General features: G+C 46.6%; 3 protein-coding genes across 5 annotated transcripts; 2 read left to right on the forward strand and 1 right to left on the reverse strand.

Annotated features, from left to right (window-relative positions):
* Positions 1-156: 156 nt before the first annotated feature.
* Positions 157-9068, forward strand: ehd2b (EH-domain containing 2b). Its single transcript, XM_077611512.1, is given in 7 exon segments — positions 157-314; positions 3398-3629; positions 4294-4470; positions 6073-6186; positions 6734-7166; positions 7242-7406; positions 7464-9068. Coding segments are annotated over 6 exon segments (1674 nt in total). The 5' UTR covers positions 157-314; positions 3398-3408; the 3' UTR covers positions 8028-9068.
* On the reverse strand, positions 9032-13288 carry nup88 (nucleoporin 88). Of its 3 annotated transcripts, XM_077611505.1 has the most exons (5): positions 12216-13288; positions 11378-11960; positions 10445-11307; positions 10144-10186; positions 9032-10005 (listed from the first exon to the last, which is right to left on the reverse strand). In XM_077611505.1, exons 1-3 carry the CDS (start codon positions 13181-13183, stop codon positions 10684-10686), a joined length of 2175 nt encoding a protein of 724 aa, XP_077467631.1. In that variant the 5' UTR covers positions 13184-13288; the 3' UTR covers positions 9032-10005; positions 10144-10186; positions 10445-10683. The 3 variants fall into 3 exon arrangements, with proteins under 3 accessions (XP_077467631.1, XP_077467630.1, XP_077467633.1); XM_077611504.1 differs by having other exon boundaries at positions 10144-11307; XM_077611507.1 differs by having other exon boundaries at positions 10144-11295; positions 12216-13281.
* Positions 13289-13498: 210 nt separating this feature from the next.
* On the forward strand, positions 13499-15632 carry psmd8 (proteasome 26S subunit, non-ATPase 8). Its single transcript, XM_077611511.1, has 7 exons — positions 13499-13841; positions 14206-14278; positions 14356-14458; positions 14591-14756; positions 14824-14924; positions 15117-15228; positions 15287-15632. The coding sequence occupies exons 1-7, from the start codon at positions 13737-13739 to the stop codon at positions 15422-15424; spliced, it is 798 nt and encodes a 265-aa protein (XP_077467637.1). The 5' UTR covers positions 13499-13736; the 3' UTR covers positions 15425-15632.
* The last annotated feature ends 635 nt before the right edge of the window (positions 15633-16267 follow it).

Here is a 16267-nt window from a genome sequence, read left to right on the forward strand (position 1 = left end):
AAAAAAAAGTCCTCTCCGCCCAAATGCAATTTTTCATGCGCCGTCCTTCTTTCCCTCCTTTAATTCCTCCTCCCGGAGTGTTTTGGATTTTTTTCTAGGGTTGCCAGGCATCCCCGCTTACAGACGGAAAACGGGAGGAGGAATTAGAGGAGGAGCATCCAAGTAGGAGTGAGGAGAAGAAGGAAAAAAAACTAGGACGAGAACTACGTCAAACCTCGCAGGAGACGGAACGAACCAACCCTCCTTTTTACCTCCATCTTCACCCCACTTGAAGCTAGCAGGGGTGCCACCTGGTCCAGGACAAGAACCACCAGGTAGGAAAATACTTTTTGCCACATCTTCCACAAGAAAAGTATAAGTTTTGACTTCAAATAGTCTTTATACTGTACGTTTTGGCCAACAAAATGGAGATAAACAGGCTAAATATGCATCTGTTAGCATCACATATTAACAGTTTTTCAGATAAATATAGTTTGTGTGTAAATCGGAGCAGGCGCAGCCAAACTATAAAGTGCGGCTTATAGTCCAGAAAATACGGTCATGGGTCGAGCATGTTTCCTGTAGTACAAAATAATGCTAAAGTGATTCATATACCATAATAAAAATAATAAATAATAGTTAAAAAAATAAAACAGATGGTTAGAGAGAAAGAGAAAAACACTAAGTTGCACAAGAGTACTCATTCATCCATAAGGCCCATCCTTGAAAAGGTTGCGGGGGTGCTGGAGCCCATCCCAGCTGTCATTGGGTGAAAGGCTGACTACTCCCTAGACTGGTCGTCAGTAATTTGTAGGCCACACAGAGAGACAACAACACGCATCTGTAATCATATCGTCATCAGCGGGAATTGAGCCCGCGCCTGCCCGCACTCAAGTCAGGCGAGTGTACCTCTACACCACGAAAGAATGTGATTTATAATGCTACTTAAAAAAGTATCACAGCAAACAAAGGGCCTCATGGAGTTGAAATGTTTCCATTTTGACCTTTATATTTTATAACAGTGGCTTCAATAACTTTCCACTCGGTTGTATTTAACTTTTCCATGCATTCCTAGTCTATTTTTTGAAAGGGTCTTATCAATCTATTCTATTATTCTCCTGTTGTTGCTTTTATCATTTCTCACACCAACTTGGTATCTTGTGACATGTCAAGTATCGAGCTTAGCTTTTTCCTCCGCCCCACTAATGACTCCAAAAATGGAGACGTTGCCTCCGCCGCACTTAATGAACGGCGCCTTTTTTAGTCCAAAAGCAGGATTCCCCAGTGGAATTTTTTTTTCCTCCCCCAGTCGTACGGCGTAAACGTCGCGGGGCGAAGAAAGCGGAATGTTTTGGTCACTTTGCAGTGAAGTCATGAAGTGTGGCTGAGGCTTGAAAGGCTTCAACTTTAGAGCACCAGCTTTTTTTTTTCCAGGCATGTACAGACAATGCTAGGCAGCCTCCTGGAGGGCTTGGGGAAAAAAACAAAAAAGAAAACGTGGAAAATAAATTCCACATCTGTACTCGAGGTGCAGCGAGCAGTCCTTCGTGAGCATCCACATTTTTTCCACTTACGCTCACATACAGAAAACATGGAAAGGAGGCATCAACTACAAAAGAAATTGGGACTTGGCACCAAAAATTATAAGAAAAAGGGCAAAGTCAATGGGTCAGAACTTCAGGTGGACTCAAGTTCAAATCTGGAGTGAGTTCAATTCCACTCTTTGCAATTCTCAAACTGTTTATTGAGGTAACGAAAAGGATAAATATAACTTCCAGTCACATCATTTCAGAAGTCACTGTGGTCCAGTGGCAAAGTCAATGGGTCAGAACTTCAGGTGGACTCAAGTTCAAATCTGGAGTGAGTTCAATTCCACTCTTTGCAATTCTCAAACTCTTTATTGAGGTAACGAAAAGGATAAATATAACTTCCAGTCACATCATTTCAGAAGTCACTGTGGTCCAGTGGCAAAGTCAATGGAGTTAGTGGATTTGACTGTTATGTGGGAGACTGGGGTTCGAATCCCGCTCTCGTTTGACTGATCACTACACTAGTAGTTCAGTAAATGGGTAATCCTTTTTTCATTAAAATAAAGACTTAGTCATTTTTTTCAGCAAAACAATATTTTCCGGTCAGCCTTCGGCTGACCGGAAGACAGTTGGGAGGGGGGGTTCCTGGTGGCGTTCGACAGTCGGCCTGCGGCCGACTGCCGACGCCATACAGTCGTCGACTGGCGACACCGGGACGTGAACCCTCGACACCCACGTCGCAGGCGGTTGACTTAGCCACTACACCACGAGGCGGCCCGCCTATACATGGTCACTGGATGCTTTTATTTAAGGAAAGACTTAGACTGTTTTTAATGGCAAAATGGTTCATCAACCAGTCTGTCTTAAATCAGCGGCCACTGGGGTTCGAACCCCAGCTGCCCACACGGCAGTCAGGTGAACAAACCTCTGCGCCATGAAGTGGCCACACTTTACTTTGTCATTATTGGAAAGTCTTGACTACACATGGTTGTTTCTATTTAAGGGAAAATGTTTCCCGACCGGGATTCGAACCACACCTGCCCGCATGGCAGTCAGGTGAACAAACCTCTACACCACACTGGCCACACTATACATTGTCATTATTGGAAGGTATGCCAATAGCCCAACTTGGACATGAAATATATTTAGTGCAGATTTTTCATTGAGATTGCCCCGCAAACACAAGGTGTTCCAAAATGTTTGACCCCATTTTGTAGGCCAATCATTTTGAGACAAGTTGGTGAAGCCTTCCTGTGTCGTCCTCGGAAGAGTGTTAGAAGAGCAAGTGTGGAAAGCCACATTCCAGCCCTTTTCTTGAAGTATTTGGTGCCAAGTCCCAATTTGTTTTATAGTTGGTGCCTTCTTTGCAACATTTGTGAAAAAGGCACATTGCTCCAGTGCCTTTTCTTTTGAATTGAATTTGAAAAAACTATAGAAATGCCAAACGCCACACCCAAAAACTGGAAACGTTTCTAGACAAGCTGTGAAATTCTGAGGTCATTCCAACGAAAATTCTCAAAATGATTGGCGTACGAAACGGGGTCCAACATTTTGGAACAAGCTGTATTTCAATAACTCCCGTGACATCCACCTTGTTGCCCATCGGCCACTTCAAACGGGAACTTTTTGGCTCGAGGGGCGACGGGGCATTTGTCGCACACAAATACAGGAAACATCTGAAGCTTTTGGCTTTTTGGTGTTCCTGCGGAGGAAATCGAGCCCTCCTTCGCTCACTCTTGGATTTCTGTTGGTTTCCTTAGCTAGGCTAGTTGGAATTTAGCTCCTGGAGAAGTAGTAGATGTTGGAGCAAACAAGTCTGGGCACCCCAGCCACGGACAATTTATCTATTCAAACTTGAGAACCACTCGTGTTCTTTTCGGCGTTTTTAGATTGGGCCAAGATGTCACGCTGGGGGCGTAAGAATGTGAAGAAGACTCCGGAGGTGATCCGCACGGTGACCGAGGGCCTCAAGTCGCTGTATCGCAAAAAACTTCTGCCGCTGGAGCAGTACTACGGATTCCACGACTTCCACTCGCTCAGCTTGGAGGATGCCGACTTTGACAACAAACCTATGGTGCTGGTGGTGGGACAGTACTCCACCGGGAAGACCACCTTCATCAAGTGAGTCCCTCGACCCGTCCTTGAACTCGCTGGCAGCCGCTGACAAATATTTATAAATATATCTAGAATACAGGTGTCAAAGTGGCGGCCCGGGGGCCAAATCTGGCCCGCCGCATCATTTTGTGTGGCCCGGGAAAGTAAATCATGAGTGCCGACTTTCTGTTTTAGGATCAAATTAAAATGAAGAGTATAGATGTATATTAATTTTTCTGATTTTCCCCCTTTTAAATCAATAATTGTAATTTTCTGTGTTTTTAGTTCAAAAATCATTTTGTAAAATGTAAAAATATATTTTAAAAAAGCTAAAAGAAACATTGTTTTAGATCTATAAAAAAATGGAATATTCAGCACTTTTGATCCAGTTCTTTTAATCCATTTATAAAAAAATATATATAAATATTATATCTAAAATGGTCCGGCCCACATGAAACGGAGTTGACGTTAATGCGGCCCGCGAACCAACCCGAGTCTGACACCCTTGATCTAGAAGAAAAATGAATTTAATGGAGACTATTTACTCTTTCCACCCTTCTATTTTTCTACAACTACAAAAAAGTGTGACTTATAGTCCGGGATATACAGTATTTATATACTATATTAATTGGATCAAAAACAATGAGAAGATTGGGATAGCTAAGGAGCTAACGCTAGGCGTGTTGAGCAGGTACCTACTGGAGCAGGAGATTCCGGGCAGCCGGGTGGGACCCGAACCCACCACCGACTGCTTCACCGCCATCATGCACGGCGAAGTAGAGAGCCTCATACCCGGCAACGCCCTCATCGTGGACCCCAACAAGCCCTTCCGAAAACTCAACCCTTTCGGGAACACCTTCCTCAACAGGTGAGTCGGCGTTCGGGAAATTTGGTCCTGAGATACAAAAATAAGAATAAGTTAGGAAACGTCAAACAAAAGGAAAGATCCCCTGAAATGTAAATGCACTTTTGATATCCAAGGCGGGGCCTGACAGTGCCCAGACAAACAAAGCCAGTGATGAACAGGTGCGACTGGGAATACCCCAAGCAGAATCACTGCTGGTTTTCATTTTCCACCAATGACGTCTAGAGGAAGACGTTTGGACACGCCTCCGTCATAGAAATCCCGGGACTCCCTCTTTTGCGTTTGTCTTTGACTTCCTGTCTTTGAGGGGAGGGACGCACTGGTTCACCCCGGCGACCAATTGCAGGGAGTCTATGGACAATGACCCATTTTGAATTAAACAATAAGGTTCAAATTAATTAAAATAACAATAAATAATAAATACATAAATAAAAAATACATAAATAATAAATAAATTAATAATAATAAATTAAAATTAATAAAATTAAACCGCAAGTCTTCACTTATCGCAAATTCACTACTTTGCGATTTTATTAATTGAAAACAAATATTTTTTTAAGTTCATAAAAATGTGTAAATCTACACTGAAACTCAAAAAAAGTTATAATATAGGCGACACTACTTTGCAATTTTTCGATTTTCGCGGCCATGTCTGCTGTACATTAACCGCAATATTTGAGGGATTACCGTATAGTCTTTTTTTTTTGTTAAAAAATGACAATGTATAGTAAGGCTTTTTTTCTTAAAGACCATGAATAAATAGTAAGTCTAAGCTTTTTTTTTTAAATTAAAAAATAGATCATGTATAGTAAGGCTTTTTTTTCTTAAAAAGACAATGTATAGTAAGGCTTTTTTTCTTAAAGACCATGAATAAATAGTAAGTAAGCCTTTTTTTAAATTAAAAAATAGACCATGTATAGTAAACTGAGCCATAAAAACAATGTTTTAGAGCGAGCCATGTTGTCCTTTGTTGGTCTTTCCGTCATCTGGGGAAGGCTGGGGAAACGGGGCACTCATTAAGCGGGGAAGTGGCCTTGTTGTTTTTCCGCAAACGCAACATCGTTAGCGAGCCTCATTGTTGCTTTGCGCCGCCCGGGACGCCCTCTTTTTCCACTCAGGAAGTCCAAAACGGCGCCCCGTTCCTCGGCTCCGCATGGGTTGGGCCACAAGAGCCGCATTGTTCGGGACCGACGGATAAAAGACATATCGTCTTTGAAATCAACAACTCCACTGTTCCAGTGTGAAAATACATTTTTTTCCCTCATTCTCAGTACACATGTTTTCTTTTATTGTTAATTCAATGACTAATACGATGAAAGGCGATGATACCGTCATATGATTAAAAAGAAAATAATTTACGCCAGAAACACTTAAATTATGTACCAAATCACTCTATTCAAGTGAATTGACATGAATGTATCGAAAAATATATGATTACATTTTTAAATGTTTTATCAAGATTTTTTAAAATAAATCTATCATTTAATAATACGTGTAAATTAGCTGTTTTGGGGGGAAAAAAAATCAAAATTTGGGCTTGTAAAGCATGACAAAAAATTGATTTTGAGTACTTACTGTGTATTTTTTAATCTTTTGTTTTTGTAGATTCCAGTGCGCCCAGATGTCCAATCAGGTGCTGGAGAGCATCAGCATCATCGACACCCCTGGAATCCTGTCCGGAGCTAAGCAGAGAGTCAGTCGAGGTCAGGCACCCCCCGCGCCCTAAAAAAACAAAAAACACAGTACACTAATTAGTCATTTTTATTTTAAAGTATCAAATTAGATCAGCATCCCCAGACTCAAACACCAAAGTGGTTGCAAAGCGGTTGCCTTGTGCCACACTTAACGTACGAATCCAAAAAGTTGAGTCATGAGTGTCAAAAGTCACACATTCCAAAAAGATGACATCATCCTTAGCACTGAGGCATAGAATGCCACGCTGGAATGTTCCACTTTTCCACTTCTTGACTGTTGTCGGTGCCAGGCCTCCAATCCATTTCAAGTGGGAGGGTCGGCAGCATACGAACGAGCGTTTCTTCGCCACCGACCCTTCCACTTAAAATGAATTGGACGTCTACGAGCGATAATCTCATTCTAACTCACGACTGAAGCGTGGAAAGACCATTCGTTGCCTCTCCCAACATGGCCGCCGTGGGGCCAAGGTTCCCATCAACGTCAATCCATTTACATTAAAATCAAGTCATAACTAGCCTATTTCTCAACTGTTTTTTTAAGATTGATTTTTCAATATCAATAAATAAATAAGTTAGCTGACCCTGCCCACAGGCTACGACTTCCCTGCCGTGTTGCGCTGGTTTGCCGAGCGCGTGGACCGCATCGTCCTCCTCTTCGACGCCCACAAGCTGGAGATCTCGGACGAATTCGCGGAAGCCATCGGCGCGCTCAAGGGCAACGAGGACAAGCTGCGGGTGGTCCTCAACAAGGCCGACATGGTGGGCACGCAGCAGCTCATGAGGGTCTACGGCGCCCTCATGTGGTCCCTGGGCAAGGTCTTCGGTACCCCGGAGGTCCTCAGGGTCTACATCGGCTCCTTCTGGTCCGAGCCGCTGATGGTGACGGACAACCGCAAGCTCTTCGAGCTGGAGGAGGAGGACCTCTTCACCGATATCCAGAACCTGCCTCGGCACGCCGCGCTGCGCAAGCTGAACGACCTGGTCAAGCGGGCGCGCCTGGTTCGGGTGAGTCTCTCTCGAGATAGGAGGGTGTTTTACGACGGTGAAGGCGGAGTCGGAAAGGATATGTTCTCCGTTCAGGTGCACGCTCACATCATCAGCTACCTGAAGCAGGAGATGCCGTCCGTGTTCAGGAAGGACAACAAGAAGAAGAACCTCATCTACCAGCTGCCCGTTATCTTCTCCAAAATTCAACTGCAGCACAACATCTCCGCCGGAGACTTCCCAGATTGCGCCAAGATGCAGGTAAGATCCGGTAACGGACCCTCACTGGGGCGAACTCTGACACCGCCGCCTTTCCAGGAACAACTGATGGTTCACGACTTCACCAAGTTCAAAACCCTGAAGCCCAACCTGATGGCGGCCCTGGACGAACTCCTGTCCGTGGACATCGCCAAGCTGATGCCGCTCCTGCGACAGGAAGAGCTGGAGGCCGGCGAGATGCCCGGCGTGCAGGGCGGCGCCTTCCTGGGCGTCCGCGCCGGCCCCTTCGGCGAGGGCGACCCCTTCGGCGAAGAGGACGGGGACCTGGGCGAGGAGGGCGACGAGGAGGAACCCGACAGGTGGGTGGTGACCAAGGACAAACCCAAGTACGACGAGATCTTCTACAACCTGGCGCCCGACGAGGGCAAGCTGAGCGGCACCAAGGTCAAGCACTGGATGATCAGCTCCCGCCTGCCCAACTCGGTGCTGGGCCGCATCTGGAAGCTCTCCGACGTGGACCGCGACGGCATGCTGGACGAGGAGGAGTTTGCCCTGGCCAGCCATCTGATGGAAGTCAAGCTAGAAGGTCACGGGCTGCCCCCGGAGTTGCCCGTCCGCTTGGTGCCGCCCTCCAAACGCAGGCTGAAGGGCTCCGACGTGTGAGACGGCGCCGTCGCCCTCCCCGCCGACCGCCGCTAATGGGGACGATCCAATCAAATCTCCTCCTTCCAAATACTTCCTTGGCACCGATTACTACTTTTCCGTTGGCTGCTCTCAGTGAGTAAAACATTACTGTAATGCGAGGATGTTCAAAAAAACTTGAAATCTTGCCACTCTTGTTTGTTAAACAGAGGATCGGCCAAAACATTGGGGAAAATTATTTACATTCCACATATTGGCAGCCATTGACAGGGATAGACAACCATTCCATTTTAAATTGATGAATGCGCAAAGGCTATAAACCTAAAGGCCAAATTTGAGTTAAACGAGTGTCCTGTAAAATTGTTCATGCAATGGTTAAAATAGTCAGATCCTGTGATGACAAGTAGGCTTTTTTGTGTTGTGGTAATGACGACATGGCCTATGTCCGATTATTATTATTATTATTAAATGCTTCAATCTCCCAGGTGCCCTGAAAGCAGCAGTTGTTTGTTCGCTAGGAACGGATTAGTCTGCAGGTTTACCACACAAAGTGGTGAAAAGAGTAACATAAGTACAAGCCAAAGTGTATTTAAAATATCACAATCGTGTCGTATTTGAACTATTTAGCGCCCACACCGCTTACTTAGCAGCTTACCTGTCGTGTCTGTTGCCTCTCGGCTTCTCTCGTTAGCACATTAGCCTTTAGCACGTGACGTACTCACGTGCATCACGTGCACTTTGACTTTTACACTTATGTTCAGGTGCGTCCCATTGCTGCTTTTGTTTACACGATTGTATTAATTAAAGAGTTCACCGAGGCTGAAAACTACTACTGCTGTGCACAGCGCCACCGCCTGGCCTCATTGTGGTTAATATGGCAATACATTTATTTGTGTTTAGTCTGCGCTTTGCTGTAATTTCCATGTTATTTTTTTTTGTAAGCCGCTGTAACATGCAAAGTTTGATCGTTAACATTCTTAAAGACATGAGCTTGGAAAGTGAAACCGTGTGAATTCATTAAAATGTACATGTGAAAAGTTTAATTAAAAAAGTGTGAATGAAGTCAAGTTTTGATAAACAGGAAGTCAGCCATTTTGTCTTGAAGCAGGCATTATGGGTAAATTAAACGGAGCAAATTAGGTATCCTTAACAATGGGCAAAAGTGCATTTTGGAGGATTATTTTAAGACAGTTTTTGCCATTTTAAACAAGCCACTGACTAGTTTTACTTATCACGAAATGGTTGGACATGTCTAACAACACAGAAACATAAAAAACCCTTTGCTGAAATTAAACATGTAAGAAGCCATTTTGATTTTAAGATACTACTACTTGTAGCCAATCCATACATGTTTGAGTATTGCTAATGTTAGCTAAACATCATCTACACGGGACCATTACAGGCTACTAGCGATAAACTTAATCATGATTGGGCATCCATCACCACCTTGGGAAGGGCGTGCTTAGCTGGTGGCCATCTTAGGTAGGGCATAACCTTGACCTTAAAAGTACATTTTGGACAACGTCGACACATTGTATCAGAGCAAGACCACTTGAAAGATTTAGTTTGGACAAAATCCACCCGTCCACCTTATTTGCCATGCTAGCTTCCTAAAAAAACAAATTTTCTTTGGAAATGAGTCCCATGGCGTGTCATGTTCTCGAGCAGGCCGTCCTGATAAACACTCACTCCAGCCAAGGGCGCATACCACCATTTTCCAACCCCCCCAATCACAACATCACCCTCACAAAGTGAAGCCTATCCAGTTGTGCATACACGCAGATGTTAAGCACGTGTGTTCGTGCGCGTATGCGTCAACTTTTCCATATTTTCTCATGGGTGGAAAAGGGAGGCAAATGAGAAACAGGAGCAATCCTTCCCGAGTCACTGACTTGTTCGCTGGCACTGACGCTGACTCACGAGGGAAGAATGCGGAGGGCCGGACTCAGGGTTATTAATATCTCTGTCAAGTTTCCTTCACGGGAGCCACGCGCTGTGCCTTTAAGAGAAACACAACATGATTTATTTGACTTTGGGATTATGTAAAAAAAAAAAAAAAAATCACATCAATAAAATCTAGATGATTTGACTCGGTGATGGTACCAAGTTAAAATGAATGTTAGTGTAGTTTACTTACTATGCCACTGACGGAAAGACGTCTTGAGAGTGAATATTCAGTGCTGCAATATATGTGAAAAATATGACAGACAAATGACAGGAAAATTCTGTATTAAAATGACAAATAAAACCAAATTTAATCACCGAAGAAACATGTTTCATTCTTTATCTATTGAGAAAGGTTATGTTATGAATACCACGGCATGCGATGAAAGTTGTTATAATTGGAATACTATGGCAAATATCTTAAATATCCAAATATGTATTGATTATTGTGATAATTAGAGATGATTAGCAACATAAAAGGATATTCTTTATACATCTTTTCTTGGTCAGCAGTAGATAAAAAGCAGGCAGGTCTCCCTCAGTGTGTAGGCGTCGACGATGGGAATTCCTCAGTCCAGAGAAAGCAAGGATTGTAGCGACTTCTAGCGGGCAAAAACACCAAAAGGATATTTTTCACTCCTTTTTTATTGAACATACAAATCCAGCGTACAAAGATATCTTCATCGGGAAAAAAACATTTTAAAAAAATGAAGTCCGAGAGATGGGAAGGCTCTCATTTGTTGCTCGAGTCCAAGTCGGAGCTCTTCATGGCGACGAGGCGGGACATCTCCTTGACTTGTTTCATCATGTCCACAATCTGCTGGCCTTCTTCTCGAAGCACGTCGCGCACGACCTTCTTCTGAGGCCCGCTCAGGGAGACGGAGACCCCGGCGTGGGCGGCGGACGGCTGGCGCTCCACCTGCGTCTTCTGGTACTCCATCTTCATCTTCACCTGTTTGATGCACACGTCCAAGTGCTTGAGTTGCTCGGCCACGGCGCGCAGCTCCTTGCGCATGTCCTTCTCGCCGTCGGAGAGGACGGGCAGGCGCAGGCGCTGGGCGGCCAGCGCCCGCTTGACGCGCCGGCTGGCGGCGTCCTGCCGGTACTTGGCGTCCTCGTACTTGTCGGCCAGACGCTCGGCCTCGCGGCGGAGGGCGGCGCGTTCTTCGCGGCAGCGCGACAGCTCCTCCAGCTGTTTGGCCCGCTGACCCCGCAGGAGCTTGACGCGCTTTTGGAGCTCCTCGCGAGCCATGTCCTGCTTCAGGACGTACTCCTCGCGGAAGACCTGCGTGGCTCGGCTCAGGAGCTGGAGGCGTTCCTGGGGCGAGGGCTCGCCGTCGCCCGCCTGCGCGCAAAACTTCACGTCACGTCACTCTCGCCAATCCGGCAGAATCAGAAACTAATGTCGCCTATTCGCCGTTTCTTACCTTGAGCAGAAGCGGGTTGGTGGCCCCCCGCGCCAGGATGTTGCGCACATGCTGCTCGAAGGAGCTCCCGGCCAGCCCGCGAAGCGGCGAGGCGCTCGACCCCGGGTCGGAGCGGCCGCACAGCAGCGGCGGCGACGGCGCCCGCACCGAGCACAGCAGCGGCAGCAGGATGCACTCGTAGGCGGCGCTCACGCAGATCATGGTGGCGCCCAGCGACAAGTCCGACAAGACCAGAAAGCCTCGCACCGGCGCCGGCTTGCTGCTGGCCAGGGGGCGGGTGCACACGATGTGCTCCACGGCGCAACGGCGCTCGGCCGGCGCCTCGGGCAGCCCGTCCCGCTCGTCCTCGCCCGTCCGCAGGAAAGTGGCCAGCTTGTGGGCCCACGGGAGGCCCACGCTGTGGACGCCGGCTTCATGCGTGCAGTGGTAGCGCTGCGGGCACAGCGGGTCGCGGTGCAGCCGCAGTGGGCAGGCCGAGTCCGGCTCATCCTCAGCTTCGTCGCCGGCCGCCGCCACCTTCAGGGTTAGCTCCAGCTCCACGCACTCGAACACGTAGAGCGCCGGCAAGCTGCCCGTGAGGCACCTGTTATTGGAGAGCGAGAAAAACACATTCAGGGTGCTATTCGGTTTCAGAAGCGTTGTCGATAATTGACGTCCCATCATGTGGGTACGAGTTGAAAGTATTGGGATTGGTTTAACGCTAGCGGCCATCAAATTGGATTGGACATGTCGGATGTGGGCAGGGCCAGTTTTTGCTATGAGTAAAGTGGGTGACCGCTCATTTTTTTGTTTCCAATTCGATTACCAGTCGTGTAGGCGTTTGTTACAGGGGGCACACCTGGGCTCGGCGACGTCCTCCTCATCGTCTTCGTCAGACTCCATCACCACGCAGTGGTAGAGGGTGCCCGTGGCCGTGGCGATGACCAGGATGGGGGGCACGCAAGGCAGGCAGAGCACGGCGCAGGCGTCGTAGCCGTAGTTGTCTTCGGCCCCAGGGTACATGGGCAGGGGGCCCATTAGCTTGCCCACACGCAGCGTGTTCACCTGGCTGACGTGGCACAGGTACGTCTCGCCCGTTTCGTAGAGGATGTAAAGCGGGTAGACGGGCCTTTCCCTGACGTACGACGCCGGGCCGAAGTCGAAGGCCACGGCGACTTCTCCGAGGGAAGCCGCGAAGGAGCGCGCCGGTGCCCGGACGCCGCCGCCGGTGTCGTCATCAGCCTGCGACACGGGCACCACTTTGAGAGGAGCATGCGGGGCCTTTAGCCCGTAAAAACGGAGGGTATTGTCGGACGTGAGGAGCACCAGGAGCGGTTCCCCGGTCGCGCTGGGGTACCAAGCCGCCTGGCGAAGGCTCACAAACGGCGAGCTGGTGAAGAAGCGCTCGCCGACTGGGGTGCTTTTGCAATTGACGCAGCTGCGCCCGCCTTCGAATTCCGATTTTTTACCCCACCGCTGCGGAAGCTCCAGCACCGAGACACCGCGCTGGCCCACCAGCGCGACGTGGCCTTGCGTGGGGCTCAGGAGGAGCTGGCACACCGGGAAGCGAGGCGGGTTGATGCACAGCAGCGTCTGGAACGTCTCCCCTCGGTCCTCCGCTGTGTTTAACTGGCGCAGGCTGGTCGTGTAAAAAACGCGGTCCACGTCGTCCCAAAGGAAAAAGTCGCCTCCCAGGCAAAAGATGAGGTTCTTGGCCACCGCGCGTTCCAAAGTCTTGGGCTCCGACTCCAATTTATCGCGTACTTTTTTGAACATGTCATGATTTGCTAAGGCGTCGAGCCAGCGGTCCGTGCCGAACGCCGCCATATTGAACAGACTTCAAATTGTAGTGGGCGGAGCAGCATAGACGCCGTTCTAATGGACCCGCCTGAGCCGCTGTATAGCTATTACGTTAGCTTGCCGCCATATTTCATGTGTCAAATTAAAGGCAAACCCTTATGTTTATAGTCATGAAATTAACTTCATGAAGTGAATTTTATTACTCTTTCTCTGAATTATAAAATGAATTTTGGGAATAATTTGTATGTTTTCTTATTTTTCTAATGAATATATTTTAAATAATCACAAAGCGAAAAGCTAGATACGAGGTAGCTTGTATCACATTATTTGGACTCTTACATTAACTTCAGGGATAATGTAACGGAAATGTAATCGTCAACTAACACTTTACATCTTTGTTTAGTTTGGCATTGAGTGAAAATTTGAGGCATTGTTCGCTTTTTTCCACCTTCAATATGGCGGCTGCGTCTTTTCATTTTTCCATCCATCCACTAGACATGGCAAGCCCCCCCCCCTTTTTTACGACACATGACTACCGTATTTCGTCGGCCGGTGTCGTGCTACAATTTGCAGAATCACCATGGCGTTGAGGGAGACCGCCGGGCTCTACGAGACGCTAAAAGCGGAGTGGAACAAGAAAAGCCCCAGCCTTAGTAAATGTGGCGAACTACTTACTAAACTTAAGGTAGAACTCTATTTCAAAACGTTCAATTTGATCTAATCTATCGGGGTATCTTCATTTTTTTTATAGTAACTGGTTAGCAAACAAGGCTAAGCATGCTAACGTAGCAATAACGTTGTTTATTTAGGAAAAGTGCTACTTTTTACATTAACGTCAACCCTTCATGAGACATTGTTAAGCCATTTATAATGTAATCAAGAAAATCATACTAACTGTAACGAACTGTTTTTTGTATTATTTTTAAGTCAATAATCATGTTTCAGTGCCATTGACGACGATAGAGGTTTAATCCATTTGAATTGGCAGCTCACATGGACGTCTATCGCCGTCAATAGCCAATGAGTTAACATAGTCCACCACATCTTAGGTATCGTTATTGGAACTCAACTTTCTTCCCACAAGTGGCTCCACGTTCACTAAACAGCAGCTTATTTTAGCACGTGAGTGTTGTCCTTCTTAACGATGATCATTATGACTATAATATGTATCCGCTCACTAAAAAAAATCCTATTTTCAGGCGATGTCCTAGAAATCGGAGCCTTGTGGAGCATCCTGAAAAAAGACATCCCATCCTTTGAGCGCTACATGGCCCAGCTCAAGTGTTACTACTTTGACTACAAGTACATCATTCATTCATTTGATTGGCGGCTAATTTTCACGTCATTAATGAATGTATTTTTAACCCTGTAAACGTATCTTAATTGAGGAATGTGATATGTTTTCCCCCTCTTCTATTGCATTTTTTTCTTTAGGGACGAGCTTCCGGAAGCAGCCTACATGCATCAGATTCTGGGACTCAACCTGCTCTTCCTGCTCTCGCAAAACCGCGTGTCCGAGTTCCACACGGAGCTAGAACGGCTGAGTGCCCGTGACATCCAGACCAACGTCTACATCAGGCATCCCGTCTCCTTAGAGCAGGTAAAAATATTCATTAATTCATCGCACCAGGCCTAATGTAAACCCTAAAAACGGCCATCTTTTCCAGTATTTAATGGAAGGAAGCTACAACAAAGTCTTCCTAGCCAAAGGCAACATCCCAGCAGAGAGCTACACATTTTTCATCGACATCCTGCTCGACACTATTCGGTAAGAAATGCCCCGCCCCATTTCGCTACGGTGGCCTGAATGTGTCGCTTTGCAAAGAAAAATGGGCAAAAAATGCAAACATTAATTCCAGACACTTTGCAAAGGGAAAAAAAAAGGAAAAATTAAAATAACGCCAAGCGGCCACCGTATTTAACCCGTAAACCGATGGGAAAAAAACCCTCATCTCTGCAGGGACGAGATCGCCGGCTGCATCGAGAAGGCGTACGAGCAGATTCAGTTCACGGAGGCCACGCGCGTGCTTTTCTTCAGCTCGTCTAAAAAGATGACCGACTACGCCAAGAAGGTGGGGGCTTTTGCCGGGGCGCCGAACGGGACGATTTACGTGCGGCGTGCTTTTTCAGCGCGGTTGGAGTTTGAACGCGGCCGGCTGCTACTCGTTCAGCGGTCAGCAACAACGCACGGAGGAGGTCAGCATTCCGTCTACGGAGCTGGCGGAGCAGGTCATCGAATACGCCAGGCAGTTGGAGATGATCGTCTGACCCCCAAAACGTTACTTTTGCCTTTCCCCCCCTCCCATCTCCGGTTTTCACCTTTACTGTCTTTTTACAATGACTCTCACCCATCTTGTAAAAGTCAAAGCGAACTGTTTATTGTCATTCAAAACAGGAATTTTGGCTCGTCTTTTTCTTATGTTGACGATTCGCCAATACTGTCACCATATTAAAAAATGTCAACTCTATCAACAAATGAAGTTTTTTGTTTTTTTTTCTTAAACCAACTCTTTTCAGCACTTCAACGGTCAATATTTTCTATCAGCCCAATTAAAAAATGGAAGAAAGTCACCCAATATTAATAAGAACGGCCCTAGAAGTAAGCAAACTCGACAAAGTCCCCCAAATGGTCAAAAAGATGCAAGTGACTTAAAATGAACAAGAAGTGAACAAAAATATATATATAAATATATAAGGATATACTCACAAGATGAAGATTTTCAAGATGTCCCCTGTGGACGTTCATCACTGTCAATGGCAGCCTACAAGTTAAATGGGTATCCTGCAGACACCTGATTAATTGACAGCAATAGACGCCAATTCCTTCTAACCACGTAATCATAATAGACGTCGATTATCGACTTTTCACGATCATTTCTCTTCTTTTGCTAACTACCACAACACCTACTCTGACTTGAGTTAAGCTCATGATACCTGAACGATGGTCTAATAGTTATTTTCCCTACAAAGAGTTAAAAAAGCCCCCCAAAATCGCCGTAAAGCAACTTTAGTCCAAGTGGATGAATGGAGTCCGCTGTCCATGGTCCTGCCCCCTCGCTTCCTGGAGTGGGAATCCACCACCAACCACTCTGCTTGCCCGCCCTGCCTGCC

This window comes from Stigmatopora argus, chromosome 10 (genome assembly GCF_051989625.1).
Source record: "Stigmatopora argus isolate UIUO_Sarg chromosome 10, RoL_Sarg_1.0, whole genome shotgun sequence".
Taxonomy (NCBI): domain Eukaryota; kingdom Metazoa; phylum Chordata; class Actinopteri; order Syngnathiformes; family Syngnathidae; genus Stigmatopora; species Stigmatopora argus.